Raw genomic sequence first — 19,978 nt, forward strand, 5'->3', positions numbered from 1 at the left:
GGTTGGCTTGCTCCATCTTCCCTAATTGAGAAATTAGGGTTAGGGTTTGACATCGGCGATTTCCCCTTTTCCTTAGGATTTGATTGAGCAACTTGGGCGTCTACCAATTTACGGATCATCTCTTCCATTCCCCCAAATCTCTCCTCTAGGGATGAGAATTTTCCTTCCAACGACGAAAGCTTCTCTCCCACTTCCTCCTTCAATTGGCTCATCTCCCCCTCCAAAACTTCTACCTTCTTTGATGCCATGCCGTCTAGGATCGAGAGCTCTGATACCAACTTGATACGCCCTAGGGTTCCCAAGTTTGGGTTTGCCCTAATGCTCCTTCAAAGAAAAGATTTCTCCACCAAATCCAAGAAAAATAAACACAAGAGGGATGAGAGGAAGAACAAGAACCTTTGCATTAGAAATTCAAAAGAAACAAGATACAATTTGTCCACTTCGAGAAGGACAAGGTCTTGTTGACCTCTAACTGTCGGAGAACCCGACTAACTCCACCTCAGCCACGATCAAACCGCACATAACTGCCCACGATCACACTCCTCTCGGCAAAACCGTCGCTCCTCACAACTCAAAATAGGAAACTCTCCCTCATTCACGCTCACGCTCTCAGACAGACGCTCTCAGACAAACAGACGCAGAGACTCACGCATACAGAGAAGAAAAGGATTTCGGGACTTACTTCCTTCAGGCGAGATCTCTCCCGATCTTAATCTCGGCTTCAGTCGAAGACCCTACAGCCTCCGTCGAGCAAGCCAAGTCCAGCCTCGCCGGCCAACTTCCGACTACAGCCACCGAAGCCGTCGTGCCCTCTTCTCGCGATCAAAGCCAACCCAAACGCCTTTCACCGACCTGCACTCGCATCTCCGGCTAAATCCCGTCGACGACCTACCGCCTCCGCCGCTGACTAAGGGATCCCGACTCTGTGCGTGGCCTCCGATCTTACCCTAGCCCGATCGGGCTTCCTTCTCTGAACTTCCCTATTCTTCTTCTCTCTTTATTTCTAATATATTATATAATATATATATTATAATACATATAATAAGTATATTTTATAATATATATATCATATATTATATTCTAATATATATCTTAGGATATATGCATAATATTATAGGTCGCCGGCCCTCCCTCTGCTGATCGGAGGCGGAACGCATCAGTGTCACTATGATTTCTTTACCTTTTTTTTTCTCACAACTGTTATTCTAAATTTGGTCTGATGTATTGTAATTGGATTTATTATTGCAGCATGAACCTTGATTATCACGTGTGTTTTATTGATTAAAATTTCTTGCGTATTTTTTGTTTTGGGTGATCTTTATATTATCATTTTGCGTGAATTACTTGTTTTATGATTTTTTTGGCCTATTGTTGTGCTTCTCTTTCTAGATATGCATTAAGAAACTGTAGACCCTAATAGTAATTGACACAAGCAGTCTCACTTCTGCATTATAATTTTTTTCTGAGGGTATTTGGTTTAAGCATTCAAGCTTTACAATTGGCATAATAATTGGCTATTGAATTTTTGGATCGAAATTCAAAAGCAGTCATATATATGTGCTATATGGTTAAGCTTTTCCATTTTTAAAATACTGCTTTATTTTTGAAGGTTGATTTTATGTTCAATTCATCGAAGCAAGTGTATGCCCTTCGAAAGCTATTGACATCTCACTCTTCAATAGAAAGGCGCCAAACAATTTTTGCTAGTGCGTCTATTCCTCAGCACAATCGCTTCCTTTATGACTGTGTACAACATAAGTGGACCAAGGTTTGTGTTTTTGTAGTTTTTGGCTTCGTTTGGGACGATTTTCATACTGCTTTTTAAAATGACTTTCTAGTACAAAATTTTTCAAATTCAAGAACTTTTTGTATTAGAAAGCTGTTTTAGAAAGCAAGAAGAAAGCCGTCCCAAACTAAGCTTTTGTCTTCAGCATCTACTTTTTGTCTTTTTAAGTTATATTTCAATGGAGAATTCCTATGCCAGATAGCAGAAATATTATGTCATTATTCCCGTGAAACTTAAACATTTTCCTTTCCTTCCTTGATATAGAATGATGTTGTGCACATCCACGTGAACCCCATAGAGCCCATGCCTTCCCATTTGCATCATAGTTTTGCGGTAAGACCCTTAATTATACATTTTTTTTCTAAAGAATTCTTCATTCAAACTTGTTTTCTTTGAAGGAGTATTTATTTGGACAAATACCTAATTCTTTATTTTCTTTTAACTTTCCATTAGAATGACAGTCTCTTGGTGCGGTTAGATCATATTAATTTTAATGACAGTGTTGGATTTTCTTACTTTAATGTATAGTTTATCTCCCTTAAATTCTTCTCATTGAAATGTTAGGCAACAAAGAAGTCCTTAGTAATCAAGTTGTGTGGCTGAAAAGAAAATGTTAAATATATGAAATAATTTGGAAATATAGAGTGCAAAATGATTGTGTAGTGCAATTAACACTTATTGAAGTTAATATTATTGAATGAAGAATCAAGTGATTTAAGCATGCCAAATATAGTTATTTTTCTGAGAAATTAGTGAGAAATAGTGTTAGGGGCAGAGCTATAATTTTTTTTGAATGGAACACAGAGTAGTACTAGCCATTAAATTACTCTCAGAATACTATTTTTATTCAGTATAATCACAAATCATGAGACTTGTTTTTAATAAAAAACTATAAAAAAAATACATACAAAAAATTTAAGCAAGTTAGAGTTAATGGGCACACACTAGAAGGCAGGATTCCCAAAAATGAACTCAAATGGTTAGTTAAAGCTAATGATGAAGACAATGATGAGTAATGATCATAAAAATAACAACACTATCAAAAATTAGTGCCATAAATATAAAGATGAAAATCATTTGTCCATTATTTCTTGCAGATTTGTAGTAAAAAGGAAAGACTTAGTGTTATGCTGTACCTCCTTCAGAAGGATGCACCAAGATCTGGCATAATTTTTGTTTCAGAGCAGGTTTGTTCCTTTTAAATCTTTAGATTTTATTTTGTTACAATAGAATTAAGTTTTCTAGTCAGTGCACGAACTTTTTTCAAGATTTTCAAATGATTTCTTCTTCATAAATGAACTCAGCTCAAGCATGCGGCTTTCCAGTGAAGACAATGAAAAATGATGAAATAATATTATTGACAGACTCACATTAAGAAGTCATGAGTAAAAAAATATTTTTTATTGAAGTTGCTTAGGAAAATAAAACCCTATAGCTTACTGTTTTAATTTGGACCACAAAATTTTATTTAAATTATTTGACCTTTTGTGCTTCAATGGTTTTGTTACTTCCATAAATCTGTAATCTGACTCCGGAAGCAGTATTAAATTATTTGACCTTTGTTTCCTCTCTCATGGCCAGTCACCTCTTGGCCATCTATTTGGCTTTGTATCCTCTATATATAGTGCACTTTGTCTTCTCATTGCAAGAAGAAAAATTAGTCCCTCTTCTATATTTTTCAACGTAAATCAGAGGATGTATTTCCAAAAAGACATTGTCTTCAACCTCGTGAATCTGAGATTCTATCTTTTCATCTCTGTGAAAACATTTTTTAGCTGAGAAGAATGAGATCTATCAACAGAATGTTTAAATTTGATGCTTATAAAAGTAGTATATATTATTTCATTGGAAAGTTTTAAAAGACATTTATGAATGTATTTAGCTTCATCAATCTCAAGAAAAAACAAAGCTTACTGGAGATAATGTTTAAAAATGATAAGATCTTCCGTTGAAATCTACTAATACAAAAACTGAAGTTATTAAAAGATCAATAAGGTGTCCTTCATGAGCTAACTAGCACCGTTAAAAAAAATAATAATAATAAATAAATAAAAATAAAAATGAGCTAACTAGCACCGTTATCTTGTCATCCCCCTTCAAGATAATGATAATAACTGAATTCACATAAGGTATATTTTTAATATGTTGTGTTTTTTGTTCGTGCTGTTCTTTTGATTTTGAGGAAAAATTTTGCTAATGTTCTCAAATTTGAGTATATGACTTATGTCCAACGGAATTGATCACTTTTTTGTTATTCTCTGGTTTTCTTTCTTTTTTTTTAGTCAGAGAAGTCTAAAAAGGCTGGTAGACCTCCTTCAGCAACACTTCTTTTTGATTTTCTTAAGGCTTCTTATGATGGAGATATGGAGATTATTCTATTTGAAGAAGACATGAATTTCAATGCCCGATCAGCATCACTATCTGTAAGTGATTGTTCAAATTCACTATCCTTAACGGTAGGAAAATAATATTTGATGCTTTCCTTTACTAAACAAGTTGTGAAAATATATTTCTCTTTGCGCTTTGTTCTTTCATATCAATCGAACCACAGCTTGTAATAGAAAATATGTTCCTAACTTTATAGATTACATGCTTTCTTTTAAAAAAAAAAAAAATTGTACGGTAATTTTAGGAAATACTTGAATATCTCGAGCAAATCTTAACAATAGAGACAAAAAGAGCAAAAACTATCCACAAAATCAATGAAAAAACAGAAAATAGTAGATTTTAATGCAGTAATCCAACTAATGGAAGAAAAATAGCAAAATACAATTGATCCTCTATTCGAGAGGAGGATCTATCTCCCAAATCTCTAGGCACGGCAAGAGCCCAAAAAAAAAGTAAGAGCTCAAATTTTCAGCCAAATTCAAGATGTCCTAATCCTAGGAGAACAAACTATTTAATTCATTCAATCCAAAACGAAATCTCTAAACAGTTCCTATATTCAAAATTTCCTCCTAACTCCCTCAAAAAACCTTTCTAAACTGCTCTGTTGGCTCCTTGTGGTTCAAGCGGCGTACAGGAGAGGCGGGCTTTTACACCTTTGTTCCGCTTGAGACGTCCCGTGTGGTAGTTGGAGCCTTTAACTGACTCAAATTAATCTAATGGCTGAAAAGGCTGATACAACATTATGATCTTGCAATTTTGCATAACTATGAACATTGAAATCCGCATCATAAACAAAATGAAATAATGAACAATTCATATTTGCTCCTAATCGTTGGATTGCCATTTCATTTTGCTAGAAATGTCTCCACAAGTTATACTTTTATGAATTCTCGAACTTTCATTTGTTATATGCCTCCAAACTGTTAAACTTGTTCCTCGCAAACCATTGGAATCAACTTCTATTCATTTCATTCCCTGCATAGGATATAAGGCAGAGAGGTTTCCTTCTAGTGGCGACTGATTTGGCAAGCAGAGGCTTTGACCTACCTCAAACAACACATATTTATAACTTTGATCTTCCAAGAACTGCAGTTGACTATCTCCACCGGTCAGGGAGGACTGCGAGGTTGCCGTTCTCCGCCGATCGGTGCTTCGTTACAAGTCTGATCACATCTGAAGAACAATTTGTGCTTCAGAGGTATCAGAATGAGTTGTTGTTTCAGTGTGAAGAACTAATCTTGGAGCTTTTTGCTCCATGAATGGGTGGCTCTTTTGCAAATTGTATGGTTGTCTCTACTTTGGTCTTCTTTAATCTGTTACTCAATCAATTTGGTAGAAACTTGAAAGATATATTTTTCTTGTAGATATTGGTGATGACTGATATGGATGTTTATGTGACCTATTTTGAGAAAATAATTCATACATGTTGATGCAGAGTTATTGTGTAGGTTTACTTTGAGAGTATAGCTTTATTCATCAAGTTTCAGTTTCGTTTGGGACTGCTTTTTAATGCTTTTTAGAATTTTTTTTAAGTACACAAATTTCTTAAAAGTAATGAAAAGAAGTATTGGTTAAAAGCTGTCCCAAATGATATCTTAAATTTCTTTAGAAAACAGTTAAAAAAGCTGTTCTAAATCAAACTTTAGGCTTCGTTTGGGACGGCTTTTTTACTGCTTTCTAAAACGGAGTTTTAATACAAAAATTAAAAAAATTGTACTAAAACTCCGTTTTATAAAGCAATAAAAAAGCCGTCCCAAACGAAGCCTTAGTCTTTGATTTTAAGTTTTTGTTAAAATCTATGTGAACCATGAAAATTGATTAGTCTCGACCAAGATGTCAAAATGACAATTATTTTTATTTCAATCAGTTTCTCACTATTATATTTGTAAGAGTTAACTGATAAGATAATATATCATTAATATTGGGCATTGGTGGAAGTAATGATCAAGCAGCTTTTTAGTACAAAAAAGTTTATAGTTGAAAGTTGCTTTAGAAAGCAGAAATTTTTTTTTTTTCTAAATGATATTTTAATGCTTGTCGAATAAGAATATTTTTGAAGTTAATGTTGGTATTATAATTTTTTTTCTTTATTTTTAAATGGATATCAGTTTGTTTATGATTATATCAATATGACCTTAGTAATTGGGCCGGATCGGCTAAATACGACCAGGAAAGCATGAAATCGGAGCTTCACTCAACTAGGAGGCCATTTGAAGGAACTTTTATTAGGTTTGGTGTAAGGACGTAGAGGAACGTTCTGTCGGAGGTAAAATCCCGTCAAAAAATTCAGTATTTGTTCAGTATTGCTAGGTATTATTTGATAATAACGAGGAATACCGCTCTGTGAAGATCAATATCGAATTATACCGAGCAATACCGAGTTGTACCGAGTTTTTTCTTGTAAAAACTCGGTACAACTTTTGTATAACTTGGTATTGCTCGGTATAACTCGGTATTGGGTCTTCACGTGATGGTATTCCTCGTTATTGTTTGGTATTGCTCGGTATTTTTCATTTTTTGGCACGATTTGGCCTCCGACCGGACGTTCCTCTACGTCCGGTCGGAGGACATAATAATTGTTCCATTCAAAGGAGCATTATACTTGCTTACTATGTTGGCCAATAGACAAAGATAGCGTGCTTCCAAGCCACTGGCAGGAATCAGATAAGGATCAAGAGACAGAAGCAGCGATTGGAGCGGGCAATAGGCCGTAGGATTGGCAAATGACCGACGAACGTTCAGACCGGACGGAAAATGAAGAAGTCTAAAAAGATCTTGCCTTCGGGGCGGGGCCGGGCTTCTCACAAAGGAATTTTTATTGCCTCAGGTTATCTGATGTAGAGATACATCAGGTAGTCTATAATATATCGCCACATGCTCTTACTTTTTAGCGTGCGGCCCGACGACCCAACCCGAAACGAATCCGGGATTACTATGTTCGCGTATTACTCGATATCTCGGTATTTGCTCGGTATTGCTAGGTACTATTCGGTATTTGCTCCTATTTGCTCGGTATTGCTAGGTACTATTCGGTATTTGCTCCTATTTGCTCGGTTTGCTAGGTACTATTCGGTATTTGCTCCGTATTTGCTGGTGACAGAAGATCGAACGAAGGCCTTCTTTCCTTCGTTCGTTCTAATCGGCTTCTTCTTCCGATCTTTACCCCATATTCGACTGCAGTTTCCGTCTTCGATCGAGCTGTTTGATTGACTTTTCTTGCAAATAGTGCGATTGCTGGTGTCGGGAGATCGGCGGGAGGTCTTCCTTTCTTCACTTTTTTCCCAATCGGTCTGCTTCTTCATGCGTTTTTCTCAAATCGATTGTAGTTTCCGCGTTCGGTCGAGCTGTTTGGTTGAGTTTATTGACAAATAGTGCTATTGCTTCCTTGCTGGAGATGCAGGATCAGAACTCATTTTTTCGTTAATACTACCGAGTGCAGTCTCGATGAGCCGAACAGAAGTCTGCTCCTGCTACAGAGAATCAAGCTTGCTTTGAGTAGCTTGAAGCTGAATCGATAGAGCTTCTGCTCGATTGTTAGCCTCAGCAAGAGCAGCTCGCTCTGTAGCCAACAGAGACTCGAAAACATGTACTGTGCTGGATCTCTGCTCATTGCTTCTGCACATCATCTCCTCAATCTCTTTATCCCTCTCTTCAAGTCTTCTCTCGATCAAATCTGCTTTGGAAGTTGCTTCCAGTTCACATGATCGCAGACTCCAGGTTTTCAACTTGTCGCTGAGCTCTTTCAATTATTGCAAGTCGTTGATGAAAATACGGAGCAAATACCGAATAGTACTTAGCAATACCGAGCAAATACGGAGTAGTACCCAGCAATACCGAACAAATACCGAGCAATACCGTCAATACACGAACATAGTAATCCCGGATTCGTTTTGGGTTGGTCGTCGGGCCGCGCGGTAAAAAATAAGAGCACGTGGCGATATATTATAGGCTACCTGATGTATCTCTACGTTAAACCTGAGGCAATAAAAATTCCTCACAAAGAACCGCTACATGAAAAGGGAGATATCCAAGCTCCATATGGCCATCTCTGTGGCTGCTGGATCCGGCGACACTGCTAGCAGATTTGATTATAAAGAAAATTTTTTGTTTTGTTATAGAAATTCTTGAAATGTAACATAAAAGTTGCATCTAAGCAGAAATGTGATGATTTTCTTAAAAAATAAATATATGAAAAAAATTATCATAAAAGTAGAGCTTATGACAGCTTGTAATTTTTTCTCCTGGTGTTAATAATTTTAAGATATTATTATTTTAATCATATTTTTTTATATAATTAACAAGATAAAAGAGCAATCAGGGTGATAAAATCTAATATAATTATGTATGATTTATTATTAATTTTTTTATAATTATAATTACTAGTAATTAATGCTAATTAATAATAATTACAATTACTTATAATTAATAATAAATAATTGATTATAATTAATTAATTGATTATAATTAATAACTAATTACCCATAATTAAGTATAGTTAAATATAATTAACTATAAATAATTAGTTGTAATTAATTGACTAAATATAATTGATTAATTAATAATAATTAATTACTTATAATTAATTAATCATAATTATAATTAACTATCAATTAAACATAAATAATAATAATATATAATATATAAATAAGTAAATCCCCCTCCCCCTCTCTGATTTGAGGGATTTACGGGATTTGGCTGAATGAAGCGCACGGAAGGGGGAAGGGGCGCTACCTTCACGACCAGCGAGCTCCTGTTGTGGCTTCCGACCGAATAAAGCAAGGGCAAGGGAGGTTTCGGCACAAAGATCAGAAGGAAGGTCGGCACTTGCGGCAAGGAGGAATCGGGATTTGGAGTCGGCTGGAGATCGGAGGGAGAGGGCTCGGTTGGCTGCAGGTATGAGGAAGGAAATCTCTCTCTCTCCCTCTCTCTCTCTCTCTCTCTCTCTGCGTGTATGGACGGAAGGAGGTTGACGGGCTGGCTGGAGGTCGGAGCTTCAGCTGGGATCGGAGAGGGGGAGAGTGCTTCGTGCGAGAGGAGAGCAGAGTCGAGAGCAGAGTCGAGAGAAGCCTTCGCGTTGGTGCGGTATTTAACGACGCGAGCGGTCGTTCGATCGAGGCGACATCGCAAGGTTTCGGCAGATTTTACGGAGAAACGACGCAGACGGCGCCGAACAGCAGGATTTGCGGCAGAATTTGCGGGATTTCAGTCCGAGGTACGTACAGATTTTTGCTATTTTTGTTTCTTTGTATAGAGGTTAACACCATGATGACCACCAAGTTAGATGATGAGGTGCACTATTATTGGTATATAATTTTGAGCTAGAATTGTTTGATGGTATTAATACAACATTGGCTCCTTGTTGGACTACAGTCATATTTGTATTTGGCTCTAATGAATTGGAGAAAGTGGTCTTATTGGAGGGATATTTGTGATGAAACTAAAGTATTGATATTAGGGCTCACAAGGTGGGGCAGAAAAGGAGAAGATGGAGAGGGTGAGCCTCCAAGCCAGTTACTTTATTTGGAGGCAGCGTAACACATCATAGATGTGTGTCATGGTGGCATGAAGGCGTAAGATCAACATTTTTGACACATAAGAAACATTTGATGTTATTTCTATCGAGGTATGGATACGGTGGAGATTATGTGACATGTGACAAGATAGGATAAAATCGTGTGTAAATAGTGATTGATGAATGATCAAATAGAGAGAGACAATTAGGGAACTAAGAGTGACATGGGTAAGCATGGGTGATGTAGACCATCTATCCTACAAAGATAATGAGAAATATTGCAGAGTGACATCATATCATCTTATATGTCATTTTTCTTCTTAAGAAAGTTGCCACATGACCTCTCCAAAATAGTTGAATCAATAGTGATAATAATTGGCGAGCCAATGCCAAAAGAAGAATCTTTACAAGCTTGAAGGGATTTTAGTTGGAACTATATGAATCATGCAGTTGAGGCATGTTTGTTAAAATGAGCAAGTCTTAGACAATTCAATATGCATAAGGAAAATGGGGTGGGTGGCAATGTATGTGCTAAGTTGGTGATTTCCTTTATATATATTATTAGCTAAAGGACTCAAAGTGGATGATCTTTTTTGAGCTATTGTTACACCTCCTCTAAAGACTTGTCCAAACATAATCTACCCCAAGGTAATAGACGAATAAGATTAGAATTAAAACTTTATCATGTCATGTGGACGATCTAGATGGAACACAAGAAACAATGCATTATAACTCTCTTAGCTAGACTAGTGCAGAGGAAAAAATTTGCTATGAACACATGCAATAAATTTATTTCTTGTATTCTTTATTATTTGCATTTTTTTTAATATTCTTATAGAGACACAAGTTGGAAACATTACATACATAAACGGGTTGATAAATATGACAATTTAGGATTTGGGGGCAAATATCATCATGAGAATCTTGAGAGTTTGATTGTTTGATGGCTAAAAATGTCTTTGATTGATATTTGATTTCGATGCAACTATCATTGGTGAGTTTTAAGAAAGAGCTTTTATTCATGATAGGTTGTAACATTGGACTATTTGAGTGGTGTTATATTAGGATTGTCTTGCTAACTTGTTGGGAAACATTCCTTTCTCATATTGTTGTAGCTTCTTCTCAACAAGAAGATAATAGGACCCCACTTGATTCATAGACTTTCAAGTAGGAATCTCCAATCCAACTATCTTTTAACTTCATTTGCCAAGGTATATGTTGACAATCTAGCCATTGTTTGTTAGGGTAACACTCTAGTAGTAGTTACAGGTATTTGATTTTGAAAGGTTGCATGGTGGGTAAACATCTTGGAATTTCTTTAAGAAAGGTTGATATTTAGTTAATAAGTTGACAAAGCAATATTCAGTGGATGGATCATACATGTGTGATCAACCCACCTAAGGGGAATATATTATTAACCCACTATGCAAGTTGATGGAGATCATATTAGCAATATGCCTTTAACAAACTCCATTAGGGATGACAATCATAAAAAAACTTGGTTAGAAAAGTCTTAAAGAAAAGCCCCCCTCAAATTTAAGGGAATATTCTATAAGATGGTGATGAGACCTGCAATGCTTCATGGCACAGAATGTTGAAGGAGGCCTTAGAGATGATTAGGGCAACCTTTCTAGGAGGGGGAACTTGGTAACTTGAAGAATGTGGCATAGGACATCTTTGATAACATCATAGATGACATATTGGCACTCCAATCCGAAAGGTGACCGAATGATCCGACGTCTTAATGGGCACGAGGGACCTACTTAGGCACGAGTTAGACCCAACAATTATCAGTTCAACTTAATAGTGCTTCGAGATTTAAAAATTGCATCAAAATTTGTGCTCCATCCTGTTGGGAAAATTTCTATCCCAACACTAATACTTATGCATTATATGTTTCTATCAACATAAAATACATCACTGAAGCAGCAAACACAACATGATAAACTCTGCTTCTATGCTGGTGAAGTCAACTGATCATCTGTGCTACGACTACTATGTTGACTCTTCTCACTATATTTCCTTTTAATAGCTTTCTTCACCTCTTCTTCCTTCCTATCAACAAAATTCAGGAGACCTTTAATACTTCTCAAATGAACTGGGCGCTTCAGGCTGGGCTCTGAAGGAGTGATTTCTGACATATTGGACTCAGTTTCTTCAGGAGATATATATTTCTTGTACTGACAAATAATTCTCATGAAGAAGATGCTTAGGGCGATCACACAAGAAACACCACAAATGAGGAACAGGCCCCAGAAGCTCTGAAGGCTCAACTGGTTCGATCCGATGCTGCTATCTTGCGAGTCACAACCGGTTCGTGTCAGCCACTTGTCATGGATTCTTTGGAGATCACCATTCTCTGATAAGCTAAGGATGGCAGTTGAGAGGTCTACTGCAAGAGGTGAGTCTCTTTGAAATGCCTGTTAAGAGAAAATCAATATAGTTTTCCTCAGCCAAGAAGAAATGAGAATGCAAATCTCAATTGTCTTCAGGAAGCAGAAGAAATTAATGAAGGTTTATGTTGTTAAACCATCAGAGATTTGTGAAGAAAATAATGTAAAACTGGATTGTGCATTAGTGTGAGTGTAATGATTGTAGTAAATCTGGTCAATTTACTAAAGAAAATAAATATAGTTGCTTGGATAATATATAAATATATGTTGAGAAATTTGGCAATGTAGATAGAAGGAAGACGGTCTGAAAAAAATTTACTGGTTGTTTCAAGATTAGATTCCTAAGAGAGATTATTCTATGCGGACACACGGGAGAACCGTCCGGTACCGCTTGGTGCCGAGTGGTACCGATGCTCAGTATCGCGCTCGGTACTGAGCACGGTACACTTTGGGGTGACGTGGCATATTTTTATTGGTCTTTGGATAACGTCCGGACTCCGCACAGAATAATTTGTCGATTTCTAGAGAGAGAGAGAAGAGAGAGCATACAAATCCCCATCCATTTTTTGTGAACTCTTGACCAATGGTCTTGTACTTGCAATAGCTTGACAAGAACAGCTCAACATAAGGGAGCTCATCGACAATGGCAGCAACACCACCTTTATTTGGTCCCAAATCAAGAAATCTTGCGAAATCTTCTGGTTGTTTCAGGGATATCAACCTAGACTCAGCTACACCAAGCTCCTGCATAAGATAGCTTTTGGCAAAAGATCCAACTTGGAAGCCAATAGGATCAGTGCTTGATATTAATTTATCAAGCCCTTCAACTCTTGATGAAAGTTGTTGAACTGTAAGGATTGATGTGAGACTGGCAGTGTAACTTGAATTGATAATCAACACTACAAATAGCCAGATAATCAGCACAAATCTTCCAAGAGCACTCACGGTATTTTCTCCTGGTATAGCATAAAAATATCTCAGAAGAATTCAGATGGGAACGATGAAAGACTATAAGGATGTTTACTTACTGTGAGCAAAAAACATTGTTGAGAAGCTAAACCTGCAACATTACAACAAGAGCATCATTTGCTGCGCAAGAAAATATAAATTATGAAGAACAAAAGTTTGTATGCAAAATCATCATTGCCTTGTTTAATAGGAAAATATATTCTACAGAAGAGTTTAGGAATCAGTGGTAGTTTTGAAGACTTCTATACAAAATATTACTTGTGGTTTAACTAGGAAAAATTCAAACCAAATTAATGATTTCATTGCTCCATATGAATACCATAAGTTCAATTAATTTACCATAAGTTTATTTTCCTCTGCGTCTTCCTCTTTTGCACTGGTGGAAATTCTTCATTATAATATAGAATGAGTTCCAATCCTTTAAGAAAAAAGATACTGAAATATTGACTTAATTATTGATCTCATGTGTCTCTTCTATCTTTAGCTGGTTAACTATGCATAATTCATGGCTACTTTTTGTTAATGTCATGATAGGTTTCACTATGATGATGATGATAAAACTTAACAAACGAAATTCACAGCCTCACACTTAACTGCATTTCTTTTCTCTCTCTTCAAAAGAAATCCCAACAACAATTCCTCCTTTGTATTGAAAAAAATGAAGGTGGTCTGCATATTAAGGTTTTATTTGGGACGGTCTTTTTATTGCTTCTTAAAATAGTTTTTTAGTACAAAAATTAAATTTTTTGTACTAGAAAGTTGCTTTAAGAAGCAACAAAAAAACCGTCACAAACGAAGTCTAAGTCTATTTGGGACATTCTCCGTAAGACCCCACTACTTTGACAATTTTTATCAAAACATTTTTTTATAAGTGGCCCAACATTAGCATACATAAAAGCAGTACATAGAGTAGCACTTTAACATTCACACAGATATTGCCAGCATATTTTTTTCCAAAATAAAATAGTTATTCAGAATTAACTGATCTTAATTCCATGATAAATTGGTGATTATGTGCAGGAGATCATATCTTAACCCACTGTAATGAAAATATCTCTAAAATAACATGGGTAAAATTTCATAGCTTCAATCCTTGACAGCATTAATTATTCTGTGCAGACACCGGACACCGTCCGAGGCAAATCAGGACACACCACGTCACCTCCTTACTGTATATCGTGGTTGTGTACCTGTTGAGTACCGGGTGATATGCCGCGCTCCGATTCACCTCCGGACACAGAGCCACATCCGGTGTCCGAACAGAATAATTTCTCCCTTGACAGGCTCTTTCATTATCCAGAAAGCAAGCAAAAGCCTCAGGATTTTGAGCTCATCATTTGTTAACTGAACTTCCACTCCAAGCAATTCATTACATGATACATATCGCAGCACTGAAACTTCATTTTGTAAGTGATACTAACCAGCATATTGTAACAAGTTGAGCTCTTGGAGATCCACGGAAATCGGTGTTTAGTCGATGCTCAAGAATCCAAACAACTACACCAACCAACAGGAAGAAAGAGCCCGTGACACACCACATTTTTAAGCTGAATGGTCTAAGAAAAGCCCAAGGAGGTGAGTTTCTCTCTTTGACAAGAGCAACTATGACAAGTCCTGATTCAGCGTACGGCTGTGTAAAATCTACAATCCTTGTTCTGTTTGTTACAATTGTAATGTCCCCAACAGCTGCATCAAAGTACTAGACAAAAAGTATATCATAAGTCACAAAATCAAATTCGTGCAATGCAACTAAAGGCTTCGTTTGGGACGGCTTTCTTACTGCTTCTTAAAACAGTATTTTAGTACAAGAAGCAAAAGAAAGCCATCCCAAATGAAGCCTAAGTTGTTTGTAACGCAACTTAAGTTTGGATTATAAAAGATTTAAGATAAATCCTACCAAATGGTATTTTAAGACTTTCTTATAAGATTGTGCAAGTAAAAATTCCAAGATTTTTTACATTCAGATTTTCTAGCATTAGTTGGTAGAAAGTTGATCTTTGATTTTTCTGAAGGAAGAAAATCTATAATATCATAACAGCTTTAAAAAATTCTCCTTTTCCCACAACAAAATCTGCTCAAACGGACCACTCAAACCATAGATGAAGCACATATAACAAAAAAAGATAAAAGTATGTTGCATTTGGGAGAATAAATAAGAAGATATTGTAAGCCACAGAACATGCAAATGTGGATAGCTTGGTTGAAAGAAATACATACATTATCTGCAACCTTTTGCACAAGTTCATTATAGCTGGGATTTTCAGATCCATCTCCAAAAAGAATGAATTGCAAGGGAACTGGATAAGGTAATAAGTTGATTGCAGCTTTAAACACATCAATAGTATAACCCCCAACGCCATCATGGCTATTGTCTTTCGTTACAAATTCCTTAAAACTTTCTCGATAAGGAACTCCAACTCTTAGATTCTTTCCATTGTAAGGAAAGACCCATCCACGGGGCTTTGTTGTGATTTCTCCAGGCCAAATGACACCATATAGCTGGCGGCCATTGTTTGAAATATTTGGAGGCTTTTCATAAGAAGCTTCAGGAGCAATAACAGATAAGCTAGAATAATTCGACCAAAAACCTATCCGCCGCAATCCTGTCCCAGCGACATTAAGAATATCATAAGCGGGATGGATCATATTCCCATCGGAATTGATTTGAATTCGACCTCTCAGACCGATGAAGTTTGCGAGATTCAGTTTTCTTAGCAGATTGTTTCCTCCATCAAAGGATTGAAGTGCAGATAAATGCAATGAGCTTCCATTTGCATCACTCAATCTTGGATCATTTGAAAAAGATACAGAACCCCCTTCATTAAGAAACTGGTCAATAGCATAGGCAACTAGCCAGACAGTGTCATATGCATATAACCCATAAGTGTTCAAGCTTGAACTTAGATCTCCTTTCTGAAGCAATTTATTCCATCTTGACAAAAAATTTTGTTTGATATCTGAATCTGGTGTATGAGGACGAAGAACGATGGCCCCTTGTATTAAACTCATGGTTTCAGGATCAGCACTTCCAGAAGAATCCAAGACTGAAGAGAGCCAATCTGTAGCTATCCACACATATCCAGCATTAAGCATCCCAAGCTTTTTTGCAATTGAAAAAACTGATAGGCCTGAATCAGGATTTACATGAACTACAAAAATCCGGGATTCCATTAAGTTCACTTTGACCAGCTGATCATTTATCTCATTTATATCAGCATTGGGAGGCAAGGCAGCTTTATAGGAGATCTTAGCAAGTTTTGCAGCAAGCACATCACCCAGTGCTGAGATCCCACCTCTTCCATAATCATCATCTACAAAAATGGCAATGACCTCCCTCCATCCATAATGCTCAATTATATCAGCAATGGCATTCATCTGAAAATAGTCACTTTGTGTGGTGCGAACGAAGTATGGATACTGCAGGGAATCAAGGTTCGGGTCTGTTGCGGCAAATGAAAGAAGAGGAACATGGAGTTCATTAGCGATATGAGAGATGACATGAGCTATCCCAGAGGATTGTGGACCAATTATAGCAACTACATTATTCACCATCAACTTCAAGGCTGCAAGAAAGATTTAGTGTACAAGTTATTTAAGGCTTGTAATCCTTTGAAAGTTATAAAAGATATTTGGAAAATTGTAGAACAAGAAAAAAAGTCTTAAATTTTGTAGATTGAAATTGCAAACTTCTATAGACTGTAGAGAAATTAATTTTATAATTTAACAGATGGAAATGAAAAGCAAAGAAGATAAGTAGCAAGCCTCAATCCTAATCTATCATTAACCTAATCTCATCTATTTGGAATCAACATTATGAATTCTCATTGTATATTCAATTTTGTTGATTGTTGCATTAGGTGTTCAATTTACTCGCTATAAATCTTTTCGAACAACTAATTTTCTTTCCAAATTCCTCATCCCTAAGTTCATCTACATGTCTATAGGTGCATTTTTTTACCACTCATTTTAAATGTGCAAACCACCTAAGTCTCTTTTTCATCATCTTATTTTTAGTAAATACTACTCCCAAATCCCTCAAATAAAACCGTTCCTCAATTTATCCTTCCTAATATAATCAATGTTACATGTTAGACTCTTCAAAAATAAAATGATTAAGGAAAGAAAAAAAAGTAGGAAACTTGAATAAGTACTTTTCACCAAATTGTGACAGTATATTATCAACCCAAAATTTATTTTTCTTACCTTCTATGGTTCCAAGAAACGCACTGCAATTTGTGTCTTGTGTGATAACATGCAATCTTGTGCCAGAAAGAATGCTTGAATTTGCATTTACATCCTCCACCGCGAGCTGAATCGCAGGTCCAACTGCTTTCCCAATAATAGAATTGAATGTAAAGAGAGCTCCAATATTTACAACTCTTGGTCTTGAAAGAGCGCCTGTTCCATTCTCCCCCCCTGACTCTGCTCCACTCAGAACTAACAAGAAACAAACAGCCAACAAAGGAGCTAAATCCATGGCTCAAATCCACTATAACCAAGTGTTCACCAAGATCTCAGCTTTGGGAAGAACTAAGGATTCAAGAGCTTCTTCCAGTTACAGTTGAATAAGTTCTGAATTTAATTATGAATTTGAGAGAGCATTAATAAACACTTTAACAATAAATATTTGTTAAAACAAAGTAATTATAACTAAAACCTGTGCGTAAATTCATTAAAATATCCATTTATTACTTCTCAGTTTCAGAGTTCCCTAGAAAGAGAAAGCAAAGAAAAATAGATCCAAGATCCCACTAGAATGAAGAAAATCACAATCCAATATCCAAGAGCAAAAAAAAAAAAACAAAAAGGATGTCAAAATAAGCTTCTGACCACCAAAAAAACAAGAAAAAATAAGAGGATAGGAAGAAATCAAAATCAAAACATTAATGAAGACAAAAAAGGGGGAGGCGAAAATTCAGTAACAGCAATATTTACAAAACCCGCAACTTTCTTTCAGTCGGCACAAAGAAAATTCTAAAAAAAATAGGAAAAATCGAATCTTGTCACTGAAAAAAGTGAAATCCAAGTTACCGAGCTGCGTTAAAGAGAGAAAATACCCAAGAAAATATGAAGCCCCAATCCGGCGCTAAATTAATCCATGAACAGGCTGCATCCTAAGCTTAAGAATGCCTCTTCTGTGAACTCTCAACTCAATGTGAAAAAATAAGGAAGAAAGAATACGAGGTCTTCCATCCAATCACTTTTACTGGTCTACCAGAGTCAAGGAATATCTTTTGTCATCAACTAAGCTTGGAATAAAGGAAAAGATCAATTCTTTGAAACAGAAGAACAGTAGAGTCTCCTCCATTCTTTCTTTTTCCGGTGGCCTATTGGGCTTCTTCGGAAATTTTAGTTTTTTTTCTTGATAAGATTTGATTTGGCAATATACTCTGAAGCTAAATACAAATTATAAGACTTATAAAAAAATGTTTTAGGAAAAAATTAAAAACATTATAAGAAAAAATTAATATTAATTATATATAAAAAGTAATAATTTTATTTTCTCAACTATTTAAAAAATGGATAAAATCTTTATCTTTCTAATGGAAGAATAAGGGCAGAAAATAAGAGTCTCAAATTAAAATTAAGGTTTAATTGTATGGTAGATTTTAAAATTAATAAGTAAATTTTTTTATTTATTGATATTTAAAATATGAGATTAGTTTTAATTTGTTTAACAGTTAGCTATAATTTTTGTTCAATTAATATCTAAGTATCTTAATGACATTATAATTGAGTGATGTTAGACTTGATGGATTCCCCTCATTGAGGCTATGTTTGAGACAGCTTTTTTATAGCTTTTTAAAATAGCTTTATAGCACAAAAATATAAATTTTGTACTAAAAAACTGCTTTAAGAAATAATAAAAAAGTCATCACAAACGAAGCCTAAGACACTCAATTTAGTTATAACCTAGGGGTGTCAATTTGGGTCAACGGGTCGAATCCGGAACTGACCCAACACTATTCGGGTCAACCCGAACCCGACCCGATTCGGCCCCAGGTCAACCCGACTCGACACGAATGACCCGAAGTTGACCTAAAATTGTAAGTTTTTGGGTCAATATTCGATTTTCGGGTCTAAATCGGGTTAAAAAATGGGTCAATCTCGAGTTTTCGAGTCAAATAGGAGTTTTCGTGTCAATTTCGGGTCATTTTAGGATCAATTTCGGGTTGCTGGATCAACCCAATTTTTTTTTTAAACTGGTTGATTTGTTGAACCCGAACCCGACCAGTTTCGGGTCAGGGTTGACCCTAACCCAGATTTTTTCGGGTCGGGTTCGGGGCGTGTAAAAATTTTACACCCCTACTATAACCACATAAAATTATGATACGTGCTTGTTTTATGCTTATTTGGAGTCCAATGAGATCACTTTCAGTGTTGATAAATTCATTTGATTATAAATTTACTGAAACTAAAATTAAGATTTGTTGCGTCCGAGAGTATTCGCGGTGGTAGAGAAATATAAAGTTTATCGTCTTAGCATTGTACGAAAATCTGGCACGTAATCAGATAAGAGAGTGGGGTCTAGCATTTATGAGACACCAAGATTTTTACGTGGAAAACCCCTGAAAAGGGGGAAAACCCACGGGGCCTAGCCCAGTTTGAATGAATTCACTAGTATTGCAGTCGATTACAAATGAGGCTCTTCCTTGGGAGAAGGCCTTAGCTTGATGTACATTTTATAGAGTACATTACATGATATGAATACAAAGAATCACTATTGACATGTTCATTTGGTCGGGAGGACCATAGTCGGCGGGCGACGGAGGTCGGAGGGCTTGTAGTCGGTGGGCGACGTAAGTCAGAAGGACCGTAGTCGGCTGTCGACGGAGGTCGAAAAGATTGTAGTCGACGGGCGACGTAAGTCAGGAGGACCGTAGTCGGCGGGCGACAGAGGTCGGAAAGACTATAGTCGGCGGGCGACGT

General features: G+C 36.3%; 2 protein-coding genes across 3 annotated transcripts in view; one reads left to right on the plus strand and one right to left on the minus strand.

The window, feature by feature from the left end:
• The window catches only part of LOC110103816 (DEAD-box ATP-dependent RNA helicase 58, chloroplastic), a 13,278-nt gene extending 7,741 nt beyond the window's left edge, over positions 1–5,537 (plus strand). The window contains exons 6-10 of the mRNA XM_020832669.2: positions 1,610–1,768; positions 2,051–2,119; positions 2,884–2,973; positions 4,069–4,209; positions 5,158–5,537. Coding sequence (XP_020688328.1) covers positions 1,610–1,768; positions 2,051–2,119; positions 2,884–2,973; positions 4,069–4,209; positions 5,158–5,433 — 735 coding nt within the window. The 3' untranslated portion in view covers positions 5,434–5,537. The remainder of the gene's footprint in view (positions 1–1,609; positions 1,769–2,050; positions 2,120–2,883; positions 2,974–4,068; positions 4,210–5,157) is intronic.
• Positions 5,538–11,480: 5,943 nt separating this feature from the next.
• On the minus strand, positions 11,481–18,424 carry LOC110103804 (glutamate receptor 3.4). 2 transcript variants are annotated; one of them, XM_028695504.1, is made up of 7 exons: positions 18,106–18,424; positions 17,252–17,485; positions 15,266–16,611; positions 14,470–14,747; positions 13,108–13,139; positions 12,629–13,035; positions 11,481–12,106 (listed from the first exon to the last, which is right to left on the minus strand). In XM_028695504.1, exons 3-7 carry the CDS (start codon positions 16,598–16,600, stop codon positions 11,642–11,644), a joined length of 2,517 nt encoding a protein of 838 aa, XP_028551337.1. In that variant the 5' UTR covers positions 16,601–16,611; positions 17,252–17,485; positions 18,106–18,424; the 3' UTR covers positions 11,481–11,641. The 2 variants fall into 2 exon arrangements, with proteins under 2 accessions (XP_028551337.1, XP_020688310.1); XM_020832651.2 differs by having other exon boundaries at positions 17,252–17,620.
• Between the last annotated feature and the right edge of the window lie 1,554 nt (positions 18,425–19,978).

This window comes from Dendrobium catenatum, unplaced genomic scaffold, assembly GCF_001605985.2.
Source record: "Dendrobium catenatum unplaced genomic scaffold, ASM160598v2 fragScaff_scaffold_651, whole genome shotgun sequence".
In the NCBI taxonomy this organism is placed as follows: Eukaryota; Viridiplantae; Streptophyta; class Magnoliopsida; order Asparagales; family Orchidaceae; genus Dendrobium; species Dendrobium catenatum.

Bases quoted from the DNA above. Each gene is read 5' to 3' on its own strand.
- LOC110103804 (XM_020832651.2), bottom strand. From the start codon at position 17,525: ATGGATTTAGCTCCTTTGTTGGCTGTTTGTTTCTTGTTAGTTCTGAGT. The intron at 16,612-17,251 runs GTAAGAAAAATA...TCTTTCTTGCAG, and splicing joins GTTTCTTGGAACCATAGAAG to CCTTGAAGTTGATGGTGAAT. The intron at 14,748-15,265 runs GTATGTATTTCT...CTTTTTGTCTAG, and splicing joins TGCAAAAGGTTGCAGATAAT to TACTTTGATGCAGCTGTTGG.